The following is a 22,585-nucleotide window of genomic DNA, read 5'->3' on the forward strand; positions in this document are numbered from 1 at the left end:
CATAGCGACACGAACATAGTGCCGGTCCTACAGCACGATTATAAAGCTGGTAGGAGTGATATCATGGTCAATAGCACAAGCAATTAGAACGTTCTTACTCATTCGTTAAGCTCTGTAAATAGGTGTATGTGCGCCTATTTACAGGTCAGAAATTATATGATATGTTATATGCATTTCTTACTGAGTCTGTTGACTCACAGTTCTGCTTCCATGTGTAGGTAAAGGAAAGGCGAAGGCTGAACAGGAGTGAACCTGAGCTCAGGTGGGATTGTACATGTCAAAGCAGCGCGACCTGCAGTGTTCGGTCTCGGGACATCTGGGGATCTTATTTTGATAGTCGTTGTGCGACCTCTAACAGTTATATATTTTGGAATGTTAACTTTTAAAAGTTTAAAAACGGGATCCCGATATATGTAAATATTTTATTACATTTCAAAGTTTAATAATTAATATAAAAGTTTTAATTTGACACGTTTTTCGAGAAAACTCTTTGATTAGCAAAGACTGCACTATAATTGAAAAACACTGTAGCGTGCCTTAGCATTAGGGCGCTACATAAATAAATATAAAAATTGGTATTTTTATAATGTGCGGTGCGGTGCGGTTTGAACCGCATATTAACAATTCAAAACCGCAAACCGCACCACACCGCGCGGTTTAGGAAAAATTCAAACTGCGACCGCACCGCAAAGAATTTCAAACCGCATTTTTTATGCGGTGTGGTACGGTGCGGGCGGTTTGAGCGGTTTGGGCGATTTGATGAACACCCCTACCAAATTGTATCATTATTGATTTTGGAATCAAAATCTAAAGAAAAAACAAGAGGGTTGTTATTCTCATCAGGTGGCTTAAAGTAAAAGAGTTTCCCTTTTTTTTTAGCCAAAATATATCATCAAAACCCTACTTTTTCTATTTTACCTTAAGCTTTTACACCATACGTCACCTTCTTTAAAATACATAACCAAAATTCTTCGTTTTTCAAATTTAATATATTTTATTCATTTTAATTATTTAATATTAATATTTACACATATCCTCACATAAAAATAAAATTAAAACCTCAAACAATTAATAAAAGAAGTTTAAAGCACTGAATAGTATTCTATAAATGTAGATAATGAATTATAAATTTTAAAGAAACTTTAAAATAGAGAAAGGGTTTAGAGCGTTAACCCCATTGCATTGTAGAGCACTGTCAAATACACCCAAAAATTTATGATATCGCAGATGGAATTTTTTTGTGAAAACTGTTTTTTTATGTGAAAAAAATGAATCATTCCCATCAGTTCAATCACATTATAAAGGTGAATGGATTGAAAAATCATAATGGGAAGAAGAACGTTTTCTAAATCGTGGGGTGCAGTTGGTTGAACGTGTCCCTTAACTGATACACCTATGTAATCAGTTTCAATTAAACACATTTCTCTTAAAAAATAAAAAATAATTATTTTATTAAATAATTTTTCTGTAAAAATAATAAAGTGTCACCCCACACCAACCCAAATCAGACGAACAGCACGCGCGCATGTGCGGTGGGTTAAGTGTGTGAGTCCTCACCCAATCACACAAAACTGGGTACCCCTTGGGGCCCAAACTCAAATGCCAAAGTTGCACTCTAAATACCCTTGTAAATAAGGGTTCATATCCCATGTGGGACTCTTTCCACTTCACACACACTATAACACTTCTATATTTTTTAAAATATTCATCAAAGTTCCAACAATCCCCCACTTCATTTTTTAAAAAAATATTTCCATCTACTAGTATCATTCAATAATAAGATTGAGCAGAAACAAAGGTATCTTTTGATTTGAACCTCTACGTAATGAATACGATTTAGATTTTACTAGAGTGACTCGTAGTCTTAAACTCTATCTCTAACATTGAACCACGCAATAAACTTTTCAAAACTGTAATCAAAAGCCTGTGCATTAATGGCCATGAACGTCTATCCTAGTATATGAACGCTCTAGAAATTTTGCCCAAAATTTTATAGGAAGCGACCCCACTCCCACATTAACGTAGGTGAGTTTATCAAAGTACTCACGTAGCTCGGTACTCCACTCCACTTGGAGTATTGATCTGTTGGAAATATTTTACCAGGATCTAGATTTACTACCATGTATGTTTCATTAACATCCTAATATGAATTCTAAAACAATGAAATAAACACATATAAAGTTTAGGAAACCTTACATTGGGTGCAGCGGAATATAATGACTCCTTCCATTCAGATCTCTAGCCCTTGATTCCTTTCTGTAGCAAAGCATTATCAAGATCTGAATCTGGATCTCTTTCTCTCCTTCCTTTGATGCTGATTCTCCTTCTTGTTGTCTGGATTCTTCACAGTCTTCCACACTATGACTGAGATACCACTTGATGTGTGTGGGCACTGCTCTATCACTTAGGGATTTTGAAACAAAGAAGAAGAAAGAGAGAGAGTGGCGGCTCAGGAATTTTTTTCTGAAAGGAATGAGATGCAATTGTGCATAGTTTCCTGAAGCCATTACTTTCTATTTATAGAATACCACATAGGGTTAGGGTTGAATTACTTGGCATTAAATTTTTTTTAAAAATTAAATGATAAAACTAAATGCATGTGGCCGGCCAAGACTTATGGAAAAAGGCCTCACTTTTGCAACTTTCCTGTTTTATCAATTCTGTTTCCCATTTTCTCAAAAATTGCCAATTTTCACATTCAACCATTTAAATGTCAATTTTAACTATTTAATAACTATAATTAATTATTAAATAATATTTTCATTTATTATATTTATTAATTAGACTAACCAAAGTCTCTTAATTATTAAATATACCCTATAAACTCTTTCTTTACAGTTTCGTCCTTGTTTAGTGAAAATTCATAAAGTAGACATAGTCTAACTTTAGAATTATAAGTGATTAATTAAAATCAATTAACTGAGTCTTACAAACAGTATGGTCTCAACTAGTATGGGGACCATGGGCCTATATAACTGAGCTTCCAATAATTCGAACCGAATTTACCAAGTAAATTCCCTAACTTATTAATTCCTTATTGAATCAACACTTAGAACTTGGAATTGCACTCTCAGTCATATAGAACGCTCTATATGTTCCACGATACAGATACGCTATTAGTTATCCATTGTTATAATCCTAATTTGATCAATGACCCTATAATAGATGATCTACATTGAATAGGAACTAAATTACCGTTAAGCCTTCAATGTATTTTATCCTTAAAAAACTTAGCTCCGTATAAATGATATTTCAGCGAAGTGAAATGAGATCTCCACCATTTATCTCTGTTTAGCCAAGCTTGAAGGATATCATCGTTTCACTTCTAAATTCCTATAGAAGTTATAGACTCCATATTTATGTTAGCGCTCCCACTCAATTATACTATCATGTTCCCAAAATGTACGTATCACCCTGACCAAAAGTAGGCTTAACTAACAAATCAAAGAACATGTATAATACTCTTGAGATCGAACCTAACCATATCAGGATTAAGATCATTTGATCTAGGATCAACAGGTGATATTGAATTGAATAGATATTACGGTAAATTTTAATATATCTAATCAAAGTTCAATATCGGTCCCTTCCGATGTATACTCCATACATCCGATACTGGTAAACTTTGCCAATGCCCTGGAAAGACATAACACTTATCCAAGGTGTAAGAATACCTATCGCTGATTATCATGTCAGTCTAAATCCAATGAACTGACAAATCAGGGAATAAACTTTCGAACATATAATTAAGATTATATTCCACTGTGCTGACAACACTATAATCATTAACAAATTCATATGTTCTGGACTTAAATAGAATTCATACATTATATGTATAATCATGAAATAAATCATGTGAACCATGCAACATAAAATGTTATTTCTGATCTTTATTAATAAGTAAATCTTATTATATTGAAATGGGTTTTATTTAGAGCATAAAACCCAACATGATCTCATTAAGAGCTTCTATTAACTCAGCCTTAAATTTCTTCAGGAATTCATGCTTCTCTTTTCGTATAATTATAGCATGATCTCACTATTATCACTTCATAACTTGTTATTACCCACTGAACCTATTTCTTGGGATCTCCAGTCTATAGGTCGGGTTGCCACTATGAGTGATTCATCAATTTAAGGGCAAAAATCTCATTCCTTTTGATATTTTAAGGACTTTCTCTCTAGCTAAACCTTTCGTGAAAGGATCAGCCAAGTTATCATCAGTGCGCACATGATCCACTTTAACAGCTCCTGTTAAGAGAAACTCTCTAATAGTGTTGTACTTACGACATATTTGTCGTCTCTTACCATTGTAATAACAGTTCTGAACTTTTGCAATAGTCGTGGTACTATCACAATGGATCAACACAGCTGGAATACGTTTTTCCCATAAATGAATCTCACCTAGCAGGCTTCTTAGCCAACCTGCTTCTTCACTAGTAGTAGCTAGTACAATCATTTTAGACTCCATTGTAGATTGAGCCAAAATAGTCTATTTCTTACACTTCCATGAAACAGCTCCACTAGCTATGCTAAAAATATAGCCATCGGTTGCCTTGCAGTCATATGATAAAGTGTTCCAATCAGCATCATTGTACCCTTCAAGTACAGCTAGAAACTTCTGATAATGTAATCCAATGGTCAATGTTCTTTTGAGGTATCTCATGACCCTCTCAATAGCATTGTAATGCTCTGCACTAGGTCTACTAGAAAATCTGCATAATAATCCCATGACATACGCAATGTCGGGTCTAGTACAATCAGTGGCATACCGAAGACTAACAATGATGGTCGCTCATTTAGATTATCTTACACCATCACTAGTGTTCTTAAATAATTTTACACTGGGATCATATGGTGTACAAGCAGGTTTACAGTTAAAGTAATTATATTTCTTTAAGATCTCTCAATATTGTGAGATTTATCCAAAGAAATTCCCTTTTCAGACCAAGTGATCTGTATACCAAGGATTACATCCACTTCACCTAGATCTTTCATGTCAAAATTTCCACATAACAAAGATTTCACATTGTTCACGACATGAATATTTGATCCAAAAATCAGCAAGTCACCACATATAAACATATAATAGCACACACATTATTTTCAGATTTATAGTAAATGCATTTGTCACTTTCATTTACTTTAAAACCATGTGAGATGACAAGATTATCAAATTTCTCATGCCATTGCTTAGGTGCCTGTTTCAAACAATACAAAGATTTATCTAATTTACACAATTTATGTTTTTAACCAGGAACAATAAAACTTGTAGGTTGGTCTATGTAACTCTCTTCTTCTAATTCACCATTCAAGAAAGCAGTATTAACATCCATTTGGTGCACAGCAAGATTATGAATAGAAGTAAGAGCAAAAAGCACACGAATAGATGTAATTCTAGTGACAAGTGAAAATATATCAAACAAATCTATATTTTCTCTTTGTCTAAACCCTTTGGCAACAAGACGTGCCTTGTACTTTTTAACAGTACCATCAGATCTCAATTTCTTTTTAAGAATCCACTTACAAACTATTGTCTTACAACCTGGTGGTAACACAACTAAATGCCAAGTTTCGTTTAACTCGAGAGAGTCCATTTCATCATTAATAGCTTCCTTCTACAAATCAGCATCTAGTGAAGTCAAGGCTTTTTGGAGGTTAGGAGGATCCTCCTCTAGAGTATATGTACAGAAATCAGAACCAAAATCTTTAGCTACTCTAGCTCTTTTACTTCTTCTAGGTTCGGTTTCTATACCCTTTTCATGCTCATTATCCCTAATAGCAGACATGTTACTAGATGATGCACCCCCACTATTTCTCAATTTAAATGGAAATTTATGTTCTTAAAAATCAACATCATTAGATTCCAAAATAGTGTGCACATTTAAATCATAAAATCTATAGGCTTTACTATTAATAGCATATCCAATAAAAATAAATTCTAACATATGCCAAACAACCCCAAGTTTTAAAATATGAGATATTGGGTTGTTTATTTTTCAAACTTTCATATGGAGAAATTTTGCTTTTAGATTAGGAACTCTATTAATAAAATTTAAGTAATAGCAATGAGAAGCAGCACCCAAATTCAACAAAATAGCAACAACAGATTCAGTAGGAGTTCTCAACTTTGCCATTCATTTTAGGTAAATAAGGTGTTGTCTTATCGTGTATGATTCCACATGAGTTATAAAACTCAACAAAAATAGTGGAATCATATTTAGTGCTTCTATCGCTACGAAATTCTTGATCTTTATACTAAGTTGATTTTCAATTTTAGCCACAAATATCTTAAACATATTAAGAGCTTTACTTTTATTTTTTATTAAATGCACATAGGTAAAGTCAGAACAATCATCAATAAGAGTGATAAAGTAGTGTTTACTATTTCTAGTAAAAGTTTCATCAAGTTCATAAATATCAGAATGGATTAAATGTAGAGACTCAGTTTCCTTTTCTATCACAGATTTATGTGGTGCTTTAGTAATCTTGGCTTGGCTACAAAATTTGTATTTTTCAAAGTCATTTAAAAATAATTTAGGAATTAGGCCTAAACTATTCATGTTCTTGATGATGCGTTTATTTACGTGACAAAGTCTAGCATGCCAAGTATTAAAGAACACAACATATAAGTAGAAGCATTAACTTTATTGACTTGAACATTCAATTTAAATATTCCCTTAGTTGCATACCCTTCCCTACAAATATCCCATTTTTGATTAAAGTAAACAAATCAGCTCCTATAGTCTGTGTGAACCCCGCCTTGTTGAGAAGGTAGCCTGGGACCAAATTCTTCCTCATCTTTGGAGTGTGCATCACATCTTTTAGAATCCAGTTCTTCCAGAGGTGAAGTTCAATTCTACATTTCCAGTACCAGCAACTATAGTGGTGTAGGAGTTGCCCAACAATACTTTTTGATCCTCAGTAGCAGCAACATATGTTTTAAACATAATTCTATCATAGCAGACATGGCGAGAAGCGCCAATATCTACCGACCACCCTTCAGATCCACCAATGAGGTTGATCTTTGGAATCATAGTTGTAAATGGCAGCTTTTCTATCAGGTTAGCCTGCGGAGTAGAACTAGGAATGTTCTTACACTTTCGTGCTTTATGACCTGGCTTGTTATAGTTGTAACACATGAACAGACCAGAGTTATTTCTATTAGGGGGTACTCGCAGCCTATTATTTTGGTTTCTTTGATGGTTTCAATTCTAATTGTTATTATTAGTCTGAGGTTGACTGTTGCAGTTTGGATTTGCTTTGCGATTCTGATTCTTAAAGTTTTTCCCATTGGATTTCAGAACAGCAGTGGATATTTTATTAATTTTGTTGTTGTTTCCAACAACAACCACCTCTTCCTTTTGGTCTTGTTTTCGAGCTTCCTCCTCAATTCGAAGACGAGTGACCAGACTTTCCAAACGAAAACTCTTTTGTTTTGTGCCTGAGAGTATTTTTAAAATCTTTCCACAAAGGGAGTAATTTATCAATCATAACAACAACTTGAAATTGTTCACCAACAGTCATACCTTCTGATAGAATTTTGTGAGCTATTTTCTAAAACTCGTGAGACTGGGCTTCGACTGATTTATCATCGGTCATTTGAAACTTCAGGTAGCGGCTCACAGCGTATTTCTTTGTTCCTGCCTCCTCTGTATCATATTTTTTCTGTAATGATTCCCATATCTCCTTCGTAGATTTGTCAGGATTATAATAATCATACAAATTATCAAACAGACCATTCAAAATAAAATTCTTACAAGAAAATCGTTCTCTACCTGGAAGTCCCTTTCCTTAACTTGTGATTCGTACTTCTCGACTTCATCCTTCTTCTCGGCAGGAAGTGGAGTCTCAAACACAACTGGTTTCAAAATAGTAAGCACAAACGCAAATTTTTTCATGGTAAAAAAGACAATATCTTCTGTGTCCAACATTTAAAGTGTAAATCCTAAAAACAAAAAGGCCTATGTCAGCAGTAGAACCAGAAAATTCATCGGTAGTAGTCATAGCAGAATGAACGTCTTAAAATTGTTGAGTAAATTGCTAGCAAAAAATAAAAGAGGAACGATGTTACTAAATTAAAATTTTGGGTTGAGTTGTGACTAAGTCGCTCTCTTTAAGACGTTCACGGCACTGCCTAGGAATGTGCAAGCAGTCAGAATTCGCCTGTCGTCCCCAGGATAAAACAGCCGAGTCGTATTGTATCGGAACCCCACTGCATTGCAGAGCACCGTCGAATACATACAAAAATTTATGATGTCTCAGATGGAATTTTTTTGTGAAAATTGTTTTTTTTTTCGATGTGAAAAAGATGTATCCTTCCCATCAGTTAAATCGCATTATATAGATGAATGGATTGAAAAATCACAACGGAAAGAAGAATATTTTCTGAAACGTGGGGTAGTTGGTTGAGTTGGTTCAATTAAACATGTTTCTCTTAAATTGAAAAATAATAAATTATTACATATTTAAATAATTTTTCTGTGGCATGCGTGTATGTGGTGGGTTAAATGTGTGAGTCTTCACCCATTCGCTGGGTACCCATTCGCATTATACATATGTCAGAATTATAACAATCATCAAATCATTAGATAGACCATTCAAAATAAAATTCTTACACAGAAAATCATTCTCTACCCAGGAGTCCCTTTCCTTAACTTGTGATTCATACTTCTCGACTTCATCCTTTTTCTCGGCAGGAGGTGGAGTCTCAGAAACAACCGGTTTCAAAACATTAAGCACAAATGCAACTTTTTTCATGGTCAGAAAAAACAACATCTTCTGTCTCTAACGTTTAAAGTACAAACTCTCAAAATGAAAAGGCTTGTTAATATCAGTAATAGAACCAGAAAATTCATCGGTAGTAGTCATAGCAAAATGAACGTCTCAAAATTGTTGAGTAAACTGCTAGCAAAAAATAAAAGAGGAACGATGTTACTGAATGAAAGTTCTGGGTTGAGTCACGGACTAGGTCCCTCTCTTTAAGATGTTTGTGGTACTGTCGAGGAATGTGCAAGCAGTCAGAATTTGCCTGTCATATCTAGGATAAAACAACCCAATCGTACTGTATCGGAACCCCACTACACTGTAGCACCGTCGAATACATCTAAAAATTAATTATATCGTTGATGAACTTTTTTTTTGAAAACTGGTTTTTTTTCGATGTGAAAAAGATGTATCATTTCCATCAGTTTAATCGTATTATATAGATGAATTGATTGAAAAATCATAACAGCAAGAAGAGCGTTTTTTGAATCGTGGGGTAGTTGGTTGAGTTGGTTCAATTAAACATGTTTCTCTTAAATTAAAAAATAAAAAATAATTATTTCATTAAATAATTTTTCTATAAAAATAATAAAGTGTCACACCACACAACCCAGCTCGAGCAGAGCGCGCGCGAAGTGAGTCAAGTGTGTGAGTCCTCAAAACATTAAGCACAAACGTAACTTTTTTCATGGTCAGAAAAAACAACATCTTCTGTCTCTAACGTTTAAAGTGCAAACTCTCAAAACGAAAAGGCTTATTAATGTTAGCAGTAGAACTAGAAAATTCATCGGTAGTAGTTATAGTAGAATGAACGTCTTAAAATTGTTGAGTAATCCGCTAGCAAAAAATAAAAGAGGAACGATATTACTGAATGAAAGTTCTGGGTTGAGTCCTCACCCATAAGCACAAAACTAGATACCCCTTGGGGCCCAATCTCAAATGCCAAAGTTGCATTCTATATACCCTTGTAAATAAGGGTTTATATCCCATGTGGGACTCTTTCCACTTCACACACTAAAATACTTCTATATTTTGTTAAAATATTCATTGAACAAGTTTGTTATCGCTCATTTGTCGTGTACCATACGCTCCCTTCCAAGTCTCCAAGATGACTCCAGCACACCAGGTGCTAGAATTGTTACAAACATGGCTAATCATAAACTTTCCACAACTGTCAGTGTTGCTGAGCTTTTAGGCATATGTTGGGAGGCACGACGTAGTCGCATTGGTGGGGAAAATGAAGGATCAACAGTCACCCCTAAAAAAACACCAAAATATTGACATTATTTTCGTCAATTATAATTTGATCAAAATTGTTAGAGGCAAGACACGAGGATTATAGTGGTTCGGCCCATACATAAGTGATCTACGTCTACTCTTGAGTTTTGTTTAATATCAAATTGAATTTTGATAGCATTTCCGCGCGCCTAAAAAAATGTCACTTTCACTTTATCACAACCCTCTTCTTTAAAAAGTGGCTGGAGCTCTTTGTTTCAAATCAAGAGTATTGTTACCTGAATAGTGAATTGTACTGCCAATATTCAAATTCAGATAACTGCATTAAATATCATTAACTAGACTTCTTATTTTAATTCTTTTTGACTCGATAGAAGAGTAATTAGAACATAAGTTAAAACAACTCTATAACATCTCATGGAAATGCAGACCAATGATTTAGAGCACTTTAATGAAGAATAATAACCGCAAAAAGTCCATAGAAAACAATGAACGTGATTTTAATTAATTTTTGGAACGTATGAGTCCATCTTGTCAAAATTGAGAACAATAAGGAGTTTTGAAATTAATAAACATGGCTTCACTTTCTAAATTTGTAATTTGTTCTTGATCCCACTCAAAATTTTCTTCAAAGAGCTTTTATCATAAGATAGCAAATGTCCCGCGCAGACTTGGGGGCAAATGTTTTACTATTTTTTTCATCATAAGATAGCATGTTCTATTTATATTTATTTTTATTTAAGTTTTCATAGTAATTTGTGTTTAGTATGTAATAAAATAATAAGAAAGGAAAAGTGAAAACAAGTTTCAATACAAGAATCAGATGGAGAGAATCTATCTTTTCCCATAAAAAATGGCTATTTAGTTTAACAAAGTTATGGTACAAGAACATGGGATGTCTGAAAACTATGCTAGCTATTCTACACTTCTTTCTTGGGATCTCAACAACAAAATGGTCGGAAACAACAGAAGCATGATAACCATTTGCTATGCTGATCAAAAACTCCTTTAGCCCCACCTGCCATAAATGATGTTGATTTAGGTGTCTCTACCCCCGATTTTGGCGTTTGTTTTTCTTCTCCTCCTCCTTTCTTTAGTGATGCAGTTTCTCCTGTCAATCTTCATTTATCAAGAAATAGGTTCAGTTATTTAGATCATGTAAAAATATGCACATTCATATGTTGTCAATCAAACTTGTTAACAATATTATGCTCATATTATTATATGCATTTCAAAATTTGTTGGCTCATTTTAGCAAAGGGTAATATGAAACTTCCTACGTCATTAAGTCTCTTACAATATTAGGCAACAATGAGAAACAAATGAAAAGCTTACCTTGGAAATGCAAAAGATTGGGTGCCTTCATTTTGTTGGTGAGAGATCTTGGCTGATTTCTTGTTAGGAGAAGATGCACCACCATCCTTATCCCAATTCTCTGCACTTTCCCTTATGACTTCTCTCATTATTTCAGCAGCTTTTGCTTCAGTGGCTTGAGAATTGTTTTGAGCACTTTGAACAGGTCTGTTATTGGTTAACTCACCAGTTTTCCCAAGCTCTTCTGATTTACTTACCCATGACATTTGGTCTTTATTAAAACTCATGTTCCCCATGTGAATGCTGAAGAGGGATTCATTGGATGCAGTACTCCACTCCATTGGAGCTGTGGATTTTGTCCTGGCAAAGACATAGTCTGGAATCCTATAACCAGGTGAGTTGTTATCACCACCAACAGGTCTCTCCATCACTTGAGTTGGAGGAAACTGTGTTGTTGAGCTATTTCTACTCTCTGGCTTCAAAGGGGATCCTATTGAATCATAACTCAATTGCTTACTTCCAGGCCTAGAGTTGGCTCGCATCTCTTCTTCACTACGATTTTTCAGCGCCATTGCATAATCTTCAAGTTGGCTTGCAGAGATCTTGAATGCAACTTTAGGGAAACATTCAATAGAAGATCTAGTGTTATTAGTCCTGAAAGAATCACAACTGCTTCTGCTCACATGTTCATTTCCATGTCCTGTGTTTACAATTGTCTGAATTGGTGTTACGTCATTGTCCTCATCTTCTGTTTGGGAGACAAAAGAGACTAAGGGAAATGTTTCACTTTCAGTGAGTTGAAAGCAATACTCAGAGGACGATTCAGATGATGAAGTGGAGTGATTTAGCTTTTGGGATGTTGTAGCAGAACCCTCATCTCCTTCTCCAAGTATTGAGGTGGAAGGATTTGTTCTCAAGTTCCCGTTAGTTTTAGTATCATGTCCAGATTTCATAGCTAAAGATATGACTTGCTTGATTTAGACTCTAGTTTTCATGCTGCAAAATCATATCATGTATATATACATATATATATATATATAAAAAAAAATGAGTCAAAGCTGTGATAAAAGTGAATAACATTGGCTCTTCACTGGATATCTTAGAATTTGAGTTCACAAATCTATGACATTAGGAATTAGAATTCAATAACAATCATCACAATCAATTGAATTTAAAAGAAGAATGAAATGGGGGTGCAAATTCATTTTAATGTGTGTATCAATTCAAAATCAAAATATATTTCGTTTAACAAAATTCTAAATTCTCCCATGCTCATATATAATTATGAATGTATATAAAGTAATGCTCATATACTCACATATTCAGAATAAAAAATACATCAACCTTCCTTTTAAAATAAAAATAAATGACAATGTCTAAAACTTGCCTTGAGAAAAATGTATGATCACCTATTTTGTTTTGCATTGAAGCACCATGCAAGTGAAAGAGAAATCCCAGTAAAAGTAACTCTTGTTTTTGTTTTTTTCCTTCTCCTTTTCCTTTTCTTTCTCTCTCTCTCTTTTCTTCTTCTTAGTTTTTACAAAGAGAAAAATTTGAAAAAGAGAGAAAAACCAAAAAAAAAAAAAACAAGAAGCAAAACAGAAAGTGATGAAATAGAAGGCATTGCATGGCCTTAGGCGTTTGTTTCTCAATTTTTTGCTTTTATTGTCAAAAGGGAAGGAATTAATTCATACAACGTTACACTTATAACTAAATTATTCTCCATGTCACCCCAAAAGAAAATTAGTTTTTTTTAGTATGATTGTTAATCTAATAATGATTATATTAATAGTAAAGCCAATCTATATCCATATATTAATATAAAACAAAGGATAAAGTTAGTGAAGTGGAATCTTACACCTTTTTTACTTATTTTATTTATTTTATTAATTAAAATTAATAATTTTAGTATTATTTTATGATTTTTTTATATAAAAAAAAAAAAAAAAAAAAAAAAAAGAGTCTCACATGGTTTACTGTTTACAAATAATAAATAATGTATTGTATTTCTAAACTATAAATAAAATAATCTTATATTAATTTTATTATATCATGATTAAAATTGAATAACTCAATCTTTTTCAATTAATTATAAATCTTTTTTAGATTGATTAGTGTGTTTCAATTAATTATAAATCTTTTTTAGATTGATTAGTGTGTGCATATTAAAATTAAAAATATAATATCATAAGTATGTAAATATGAATTTTGTAAAACTAAAATATATATCGTGATATATCATTTAAATTTGCAAATTTCATATAATATAATTAGAAAAATAATATCACATATAGTGTAACAATAATATCTATTCTTTAAAACACAATGTAGATACCTATCAACTTTATTATTTTTTAATAAAATATATTTTTATAGATGGATATAAAAAATATATAGTATAATAAGTTTGTTAGAAAAATATGTACAAAAAGAAAATTAAAATTATTTACATAATATTATTTATTATGGTTGTATCATGATTTATTTTATGTGCTAATAGATTATGATATTCTTATATTTTTAATACATTAATAAGAACAAATATTGAAACTGTTTTGGGTGGCATGCAATTTCATATAAATATATAAGTATAAAATTATAAAAATTAATAAAATATAAATGTATAGAAATATCATATTTTTATTTAATTTTACAATTAACTAAATAATCAGACCAAATTATTTAATATATTTATATAATTGTTATTATGATACATCTTTCAATATTTATTTTATTTATTTATTTATTTTTCCATATATTTATATAATTGTGAAACTTAAAGAGATAATGTGATATTATATATGGTGATGCATAGTTCAATATTATTTTTTTTTTATTTTGTTCTTCAAAATTTAGAATAACATGATTCCATAACACTATTTTTTAAAAAACAAAAAAAACTATCACATGAATTAGGAACTATTGTAAGTGATATGTTGTACACTGTAAATAATATATTCAATTCCTTAATTTAATTTGTGTCAAAAATAATATATTTTTTATTATAAAGGTGATTAGCTAATTTAATCTAGTTTTACTTTTTTAGGAAAATACCATATGTATTTTAACGTTTTAGTAATTTTTTAATTTTTATTATCTATTTTATTGTTTCAAAGTTTGGAATATATAACACAACTATTTTTATAATTTGATTTTTTTTTATTTATTTCATAAATTTAATTTAAATTATTTACATTGTGAAAGCAGATTAAATAAATATGTTTTTTTACCTTAAAAAATATTTTATATACTTTTAAATGATAAATTTATATAAAATATATGAAATTTTAAATCTATAAACATATAAAGGAGAGATATGAGGCGGTGATATATTACTATAAAATCTTTCTAACTAGCATTATTTATTCTCTTTTTTTAATTTTTTAATAAGACTAAAATCTCTATCAACTGTACATCAAGTTTTTTTTTGTTATGTGTTCAAAAAAAAGTTTTATTATTATTATTATTATTCTTTATTAAGAAAACATTCAAATACAATTTTGGACAAAAAAAAAATCTACCGTACACCACTATTTATTTTCTAATTATTTTTCTATTTTTCCTATTATTTTATTAAAATAAACTTTCTAATCCAATTTTTTTTTCTTTTAAAGTCCTTCTCCATAATGCTATATAATTACATATATCTATTCTATATAAAGTGTGCCTATATAATAGAATTCTTAGTTTATGAGAAATTTATAGGTTTAACTTATCCTAATTTTTTTTTTCCTACGATTGAAAACATTCAAATTATTTTTTGGATTGAAATTCGAAAAATGTATTTGGGATTTATGAAATCAATATTTATGAAAACGTGTTTGAAATTCTTCTGGCTTCATCGTCGCCGACTCTTGGTCCATCAAGAGCGAGTACAGTAGCACGCTCGATGACGACCAATGCCATGCCAAAGCCGCCGAAGCCCTTTCAATCGGGAACTTCCGCGCGCTGCCTTCGGTTACAGGTTTTTCTTTCATTTTATTTTTCGGTTTGACTCTGAGAAAATGTTGCTATGAAGATATCTTAGGAAACAACTAGGATTATTGAATACAAGTTAGGGTTGCAAACATGGATGGGGTGAGTTGGAATTATCTATTACTTTGTTAATGAATGCATTGAAATAAAAATAGATGTATGATTAGAACTTTCTACATGTATGAATAGGCATCTCATTATGCTTTGGTTATTCTAGATTGTTTAAATACACATAGGCTATTGGTTTTGGAATTTGGTGTCTTATTATGTGTGAAGTTCTGACAAACCAGATTCTGAAGCAGAAGCATGTTAGGTCTTCAGAGTTATTGGTTTTGGGATTCCGCATATGCCGATGAGTTGACTAATTTCTGTGAGCATGTCCATTCCGGTGAAGTTTGGTACAATATACTTTACCTCAGGCCTACTTACTTATGTAATTCTAAAAATCGGTTTTGGGATTTCTTCTTTTTATTGTTCTTTAGTTTATTTTTATGATAGAAAATAAAATAAAATAATAATAATAAAAAGTTTGACTACTTTGTGAATAGATTAAATTTTTTTAATTTTGGCTTTTATAGTTCATTAAATTCATTGTACCTTATTTATTTTAGATCTTATTGGTATTTGGTCTTTTTTTCCTTTAAAAAAAATAGTTGAAAATATTGTAAAAATATTTTAAACTTTAGTTGGAGATTTTATCAACCAGGTAAATTCTATATTTTAGAAAATAATATTATTTTAATATTTTTCAAAGTGTAATTTTTTTTTTTTTTGTATTCCTTCTTTCAATCAGTTTATTTTAAATTTTAGAATTTAAAATTTAATTGGGTTACACAAACAAAAATTAATCTATGCACTAAATTAATTATGTATCACTCACAATTTTTTTAACTCTCTTTTTCTGTCACTATCTCAGTAATTGGAAATACTTCCAGCAAAACCTCACTCTTTTATTTTTTAAAACTTTTCACAATTTTAAGTGGTGTTTGTTTATTATTCTAACACTTTTTTTTTATCATGATTTCTTCAAGCATCATACAATTATATTAAATCATTAGAACTAACATATTGCAATCAGCATTTACTTTTAGGTTGCAAGGCCATCATTTAAATTATGTGAATATACATAAAAATTACTCAATGTAAAACTTAAAATAAGTTTTTCTTGAATAAATCACTTTATTAAAAAAATTTAATTAAAATATAATAATAAATTAAATTATAAAACATCTAACATAAAATTAAAACTAAGTATACGTGCCTTGCACGAAATTTTTTTCATAACAACTTAATATAAATCGCATTCCTCCCTACATTACTCTTTCTACAATATTTATTAATTTTTTTTATATCTAGGTCAACAGATTGATTATAACATAGTGATGACAGAGAATAGAATCAAGAGACTCGTTATGATGAAAACAGAAGAGTATCAATCAAGTAGAGTTAATTATCGGAATCAGTCGTTGATAAAAATATTATCTTCGAGACTCACTAATCATCAATTTAAGGTATCTATATATAAATTACATCTTGCTAATTTTACTTTAATTATTTATCATATAAATATATATAATACAATTTTATTAGCAATCTAATTTTTTTTTCTATGCTCTTCTGTTTTTATATTCCAAGGATTCTCCCCACCTCACATAGTCCCATATCAAAGTCAACTAGTACAAATAATAAAAAAAAAAAGAAAATTGATCTCTAAAATCAAAAATAAGATCGACTACGGATTCGAGCCATAGCACATGGTTTCATAAGACTGTACGATTTCATTACCAAAATAAATAAATGCTTATTAAGACCAAAAAATATCAATATATCATCAATCAATCTATCAAAGGAGAGATATAAGACGGTGACTAGCACTTACAAATTGCTCCAAATAATTCTATCTATTCTATCTTTAATTTTCTTACTTTTTTATTTTTTATTAGATTTATAAATATAAATAACAAATTTTCTATTTTTGTTATACATATTTTAAAAAAAAAAAAACTTAAATATCTAACTCTAAACTTTCTCTAATTTTTAAAATACATATAACTCTAAACTTATATATGTTATTTTTAAAAAAAAAAAAAAAAAGTTTCGATTCCTTTGATACGAGATACGTTCCCGTTTATATTTCATTGATGTTTTTGTATACTAAGGTGGCGTTTGGTAACACTTTTGTTTTTTAATTTTAAAAACAGAAAAATAAAAGTAGATTTTTTGTTTTTAAAATTTTATTTTTAAAAATAAAAATGTGTTCTATAACCACTTTTATTTTTAAATTTTAAAAACAGAAAACAAAAGTATGTTCTCTAACCACTTTTATTTTGTACTTTTAAAAACAAAAAAAAAAATAAAAAATGTGTTTTGTAGTTATTTTTATTTTTTAATATTCAACACAAAAAACATGAATTTCTTTTTTTTTTTTTTTTTTGCTTTTTTTAAATAAAAAATTATGAATATTATTTTTATTTTAGATAAATGTATAAAGATTAAAAATCAAATAAAAAATACTCATCAACATCTTAAAAAAATTAGTATTTTGAAATCACGAAGCTCATTATTTATAACACAAAACCAACAAAAGTCATAATAAAATATGAATTAATAATTATCCAATTTTGAAGAAAAATATTAAAAACCGACAAGAGTCATAACACCTACTTTCATGACCATGCAACACTTCCATTACATACTCACGTCTTGAAAGGGCCGAATTTCTACACACTTCTTTAGATAGATATAATTGATTGTACTCTGCTCAAGCAAACAAAACTAATAACTCTCCAAACTCATTGTCTGAATTATCAAGAAGTAGATTATTTTTGTTGAATGGTGAAACATTTGAAGACATTATTTTATCCTGAAGAGCTTTGGAGACAAAATATATAATCAACAATAATAGTAACATGATATTATTATTGGACAAGCTTTGGTAACACTTTTATTTTTCAATTTTAAAAATGGAAAAATGAAAGTAGATTTTTTGTTTTTAAAAAATAAAAATGTGTTCTATAACCACTTTTGTTTTTAAATTTTAAAAATAAAAAACAAAAGTATGTTCTGTAACCACTTTTGTTTTATAATTTTAAAAATAAAAAACAAAAGTGTGTTTTGTGATCATTTTTATTTTTCAATTTTAAAAACAAAAAAATATAAATTTTAATTTTTTTATTTTTTTTAAATAAAAAAATTATGAATATCATTTATTTTTATTTTTAAATAAATACATAAAAATTATATAAAAAAGGTCAAATAAATAATACTCATTAGCATCTTAAAAAAAATAAGTAATTTGAAATCACAAAACTCATTATTTATAACACAAAACTGACAAAATCATAATAAAATATAAACTAAAAATTGTCCAATCTTGAAAAAAAAAATATTAAAAAAGTTCTAATCGTTGATAAACTTCACTCATTATCTTCATCGTCGATTTGCTCTCTATATATAGTCAGCAATTTCACCACGGACATTAGCTATTTTATGAATTCGATCTCTTGAAATGCTAAACTCAACACTATCATTCAAAGTTTCATGGGTCCTTTGTATAGTAGTACCTTGTACTTCAAAAATGTCTTCATCTTCATCAAAATATGTCTTCTTGCATTCGTCCTTATAAATTTGTAAATCCCACAACAGGAATCACAATGTACTTCTGTATTTTTAGATCATACGAAGGCATTTACTTTAAAATGAGAAAATGAGCCTTCAATACGCTAAAGCACCGCTCGATGACATTTCTCAAAGACTAATGTCGATAATTGAACAACTCCCTTTTTCTTGAAGGACTACGATCTACATATTGATTCAAATGGTATATTTTCCCTTAATATGGGGAAAGAAAACCAGGCATGTTTGTGTATTCCGAATCAAATAAATAATATTTAGTCAAAAATTGACTACCAAATGGCTGGAGAGAATGACTTTAGCTCCATTCTGAGTCAAATACTATTTAGAATATTTTAAGAGCAATTATAAGTGGTTAATCCTCATGAAGTTTACATTCACCACACTTAATCAAAATCTATGTTACATGCTAAAGTGAACTAAATAACATACATTCTTCACAGTAATGCTAGCAAGCGTCATAAATTTGTAAATAATTTGCATCAAAATTGACAAACAATATACAGTATCAAAATACTATTCAATCATTTTCACAAGCAAATCAAACATAAAAATATTGTTTTCTAATCAGAAAGACTATATTCAGGTTGGTCCAATAAGGTTCTTTTTTAAATTTTAAGCTTAGTACCACCAACCAACCTGAATTTCTAGAAGAAAAAGAACCAAACAGAACATCTTGAAACCAACATTAACTTACTAATCAAATTTTGATTCTCATGGTTGGTCACTAAAGAAATCTTGTATTATATGATTCTCAGTTCTCTCACCACATTTCCAATACATTGAGCTGACTGAACAAGTCAAACCACACAACACAGCTTATAATTGTTCTTTAAATCAAAGTTGGCACCTCCTATAAGTCTCACCAAGACAGTTAAGAAGAACAATGCTCAAATCAAGTCATTCACTTAAAAAGAGTCTCCACTGTGAGCTAAATTTCTCAGGCAATAAATCTCACCAGAACTGGAAGTTTATTTTACCATAAAATACAGTACAGCACAAGGACTTATTACGATGGGATATACCAATCAATCTTGTATTGTATATGCCTCAGTTCTCACCACATTTTCAGTTGATAGAGCTCAACCAGTCAAATCACACAACAAAACTTTTACAAACAAATTAACAAACCAGCTCATTTTATAACAATGCAGAATTTGAATCTAGTGGGAAAACAGCGGTCATTGTAATGATGAATTTAGGTAAAATGTATTGCTAACTAGAATAATGTATACAGTGGCCTCTAAATAATATATGCTATCAAATTTGTCAGAATTAATAGATTAGATTATAACAACACAAGCATAGAAAGTGTCTCCACAAAATAGCAAGCAAAGTAGGCGTCTCCACAAGTATATACAGCTATGCCAGACCATGTCGTGAACCATGCTTAGTTATGATAAGTTCACATAGAAAACAATGCATATAGATAAATCTTAGCTAAAAAATAATCCTCTGCCACAAAACCAATTGAATCAACCAATGACAAAAATCACTAGCATACTCAAAACCCACTAATTTGTTTTTGAAATTAAGCAACAAAATCTCATTTCAAATATTAAACCCAAAACCAATTTGAAAAATTAAATCCAAAAAGCTAATAAAGGCTAAGAACAAATTTTCTCAAACAAAAATCCTAAAATCAAAATAAAATACAAGAAAAAATTATACCTGTAATAACAAAGATATCTTTCACACTAAGAGCATCTCCAATGACACATTAAATTTAGTGTTACACTATCACTAAATTTGGTGTCAAAAAATATTTCTACTCCAACCACAACACTAAAATTTACACCAAAAAATATATTTTATTATTATATTAATAAAATATAAAATATTTTAATATTAAACAATATATATATAAACAAAAATCAATTATTAAATATCAATAATAATAATAAAAAAGATGCAGTTGCTACAGTGCTACTGCATAAATGCAGTGCACTGTAGCAAAGACTGCATATTGTGCATCAAAATGGTGTTACCTTGGAGAAGATTAGCCACTGCATCTTCAAATTTAAGGACTCCTTGGAGTTGCTCTAAGAAACCATTCTCATGTCATGCTATTCTCATTTTTTCATTTTCAAATCTGAGAATGAAGGAATAAGAAAAAATTTGAGAAATAAGGAGAAAGAGAGGCCAGATATATATATATATATATATATAGAGAGAGAGAGAGAGAGATACATACATACAGAGAGAGAGAGAGAGATTACCTAGAATAGCTGAAGCCATGGAAGACTCATTGAGGAAGAACGAAGATTAACGAGAGAGAGCGAAGCAAGAGTCAAAAAAAAAGTATTTTTAAAAATTTTTAAAATCATCAAAAATCTATTTTTAAAATTTACTCCTTTTGATTTTAAATTTTAAAAACAAAAAGTGAAATTGATTTTACCGAACACCATTTCTATTTGTATTTTCAAATTTTTGATTAAAAAAATAAAAAACTACTTTTAAAATGGTTACCGAACGTGGCCATAATCAACAATAATAATAACATGATAGTAACAATAATAGTACATTACAGAGTTAGCTGTATTAAGAGGTGCAAGAGAACCAAACAACTCAATGGTATTTGTTCCTTCTTATCCACTAGCTATATTAGAAAATCCTCTAATTACAAGCACAGGGAATCCATTGGACAAGCTTGTTTGCAAAAAAATACACACACCCAATTATATTATTATTCATAAATGGTGTATGATCATATTAAACCTTGTAAATTTTATAAAGAGAAAATAGTTAAGTAATTTACCATAACCATAGCAAAACTTTCCATGCCTGAAGATGAAACCTGAAATGTTTGGAAAAGGAAGTCCCTATAAGCTGCATTGTCCACAAAAATATTAGATGTTGAACCCCTAAGTCCCACAACTAACTTGGGCTTTTTTTCCAAACACAAAGTTGAATTCACACACTGTTTCAGTTCCATCCCCTGAAAGATTTGCTCAATTATGATAATAATTGCCTATGACATACTAGAGTGAGGATGGAGGAGAGAACAAGGCTATTGTACTTATAAAAAGACCAAATGCTTAGTTGGTAAAATAGTAGTAATCATAAATTAATACCATCATATGCTCATAAATTTCAGTTATCACACCAGAGTATGTATAAGAACAAGATTAAAACTCTCCACTGCAACTATTACAATCCCAATTGGCTCACTCCCATAAATCTCTCTACCCATCCAATCAGTATAATAACACTAGTTCAGATACTACAAACCAATACTACTACTACTACTACAAATCATGATCAAATCTTGATCATGATATCATCACTACCAGTACTACTTCTAATCATGACCATCATCTCTACCAGTACTCCTCCTCCTCAAGCACTAATCTGACAAAAAAACCAGCACAAATAAGCAACTAAAATCACAAATAAAATTGGTAAATTTATTCTAAAAATTAAACTAGTTCAAACATGAACAACTCCATCCACACATAATTCAAACAGAAAACTACTAAACCTAAAATCTTATATCAGAGATTAAACCCAAAACCCATTTCAAAGATTAAATGTGAAAGTAAAACAGAGATTTCTTCAAATTTTGCAAACCCTAAGATTAAAAATAAAAAATACAAGAGAATTATACTTGCAACAACAAAAATTCTTCCTCAAGCTACTCTCATCATGCTATTCTGATCAT

General features: G+C 30.3%; 1 protein-coding gene across 1 annotated transcript; it reads right to left on the bottom strand.

The window, feature by feature from the left end:
- Positions 1-10,845: 10,845 nt before the first annotated feature.
- On the bottom strand, positions 10,846-12,308 carry LOC133035493 (uncharacterized). Its single transcript, XM_061111329.1, has 2 exons — positions 11,338-12,308; positions 10,846-11,121 (listed from the first exon to the last, which is right to left on the bottom strand). Exons 1-2 carry the CDS (start codon positions 12,267-12,269, stop codon positions 10,944-10,946), a joined length of 1,110 nt encoding a protein of 369 aa, XP_060967312.1. The 5' UTR covers positions 12,270-12,308; the 3' UTR covers positions 10,846-10,943.
- Between the last annotated feature and the right edge of the window lie 10,277 nt (positions 12,309-22,585).

This window comes from Cannabis sativa, chromosome 3 (genome assembly GCF_029168945.1).
Source record: "Cannabis sativa cultivar Pink pepper isolate KNU-18-1 chromosome 3, ASM2916894v1, whole genome shotgun sequence".
Classification (NCBI taxonomy): domain Eukaryota; kingdom Viridiplantae; phylum Streptophyta; class Magnoliopsida; order Rosales; family Cannabaceae; genus Cannabis; species Cannabis sativa.

What these genes read in the sequence shown, in the direction of transcription:
- LOC133035493 (XM_061111329.1), bottom strand. Translation starts at nt 12,269, where the DNA reads ATGAAATCTGGACATGATACTAAAACTAACGGGAACTTGAGAACAAAT. An exon ending in CAATCTTTTGCATTTCCAAG is followed by an intron (nt 11,122 to 11,337) that starts GTAAGCTTTTCA and finishes TGATAAATGAAG; the next exon opens with ATTGACAGGAGAAACTGCAT.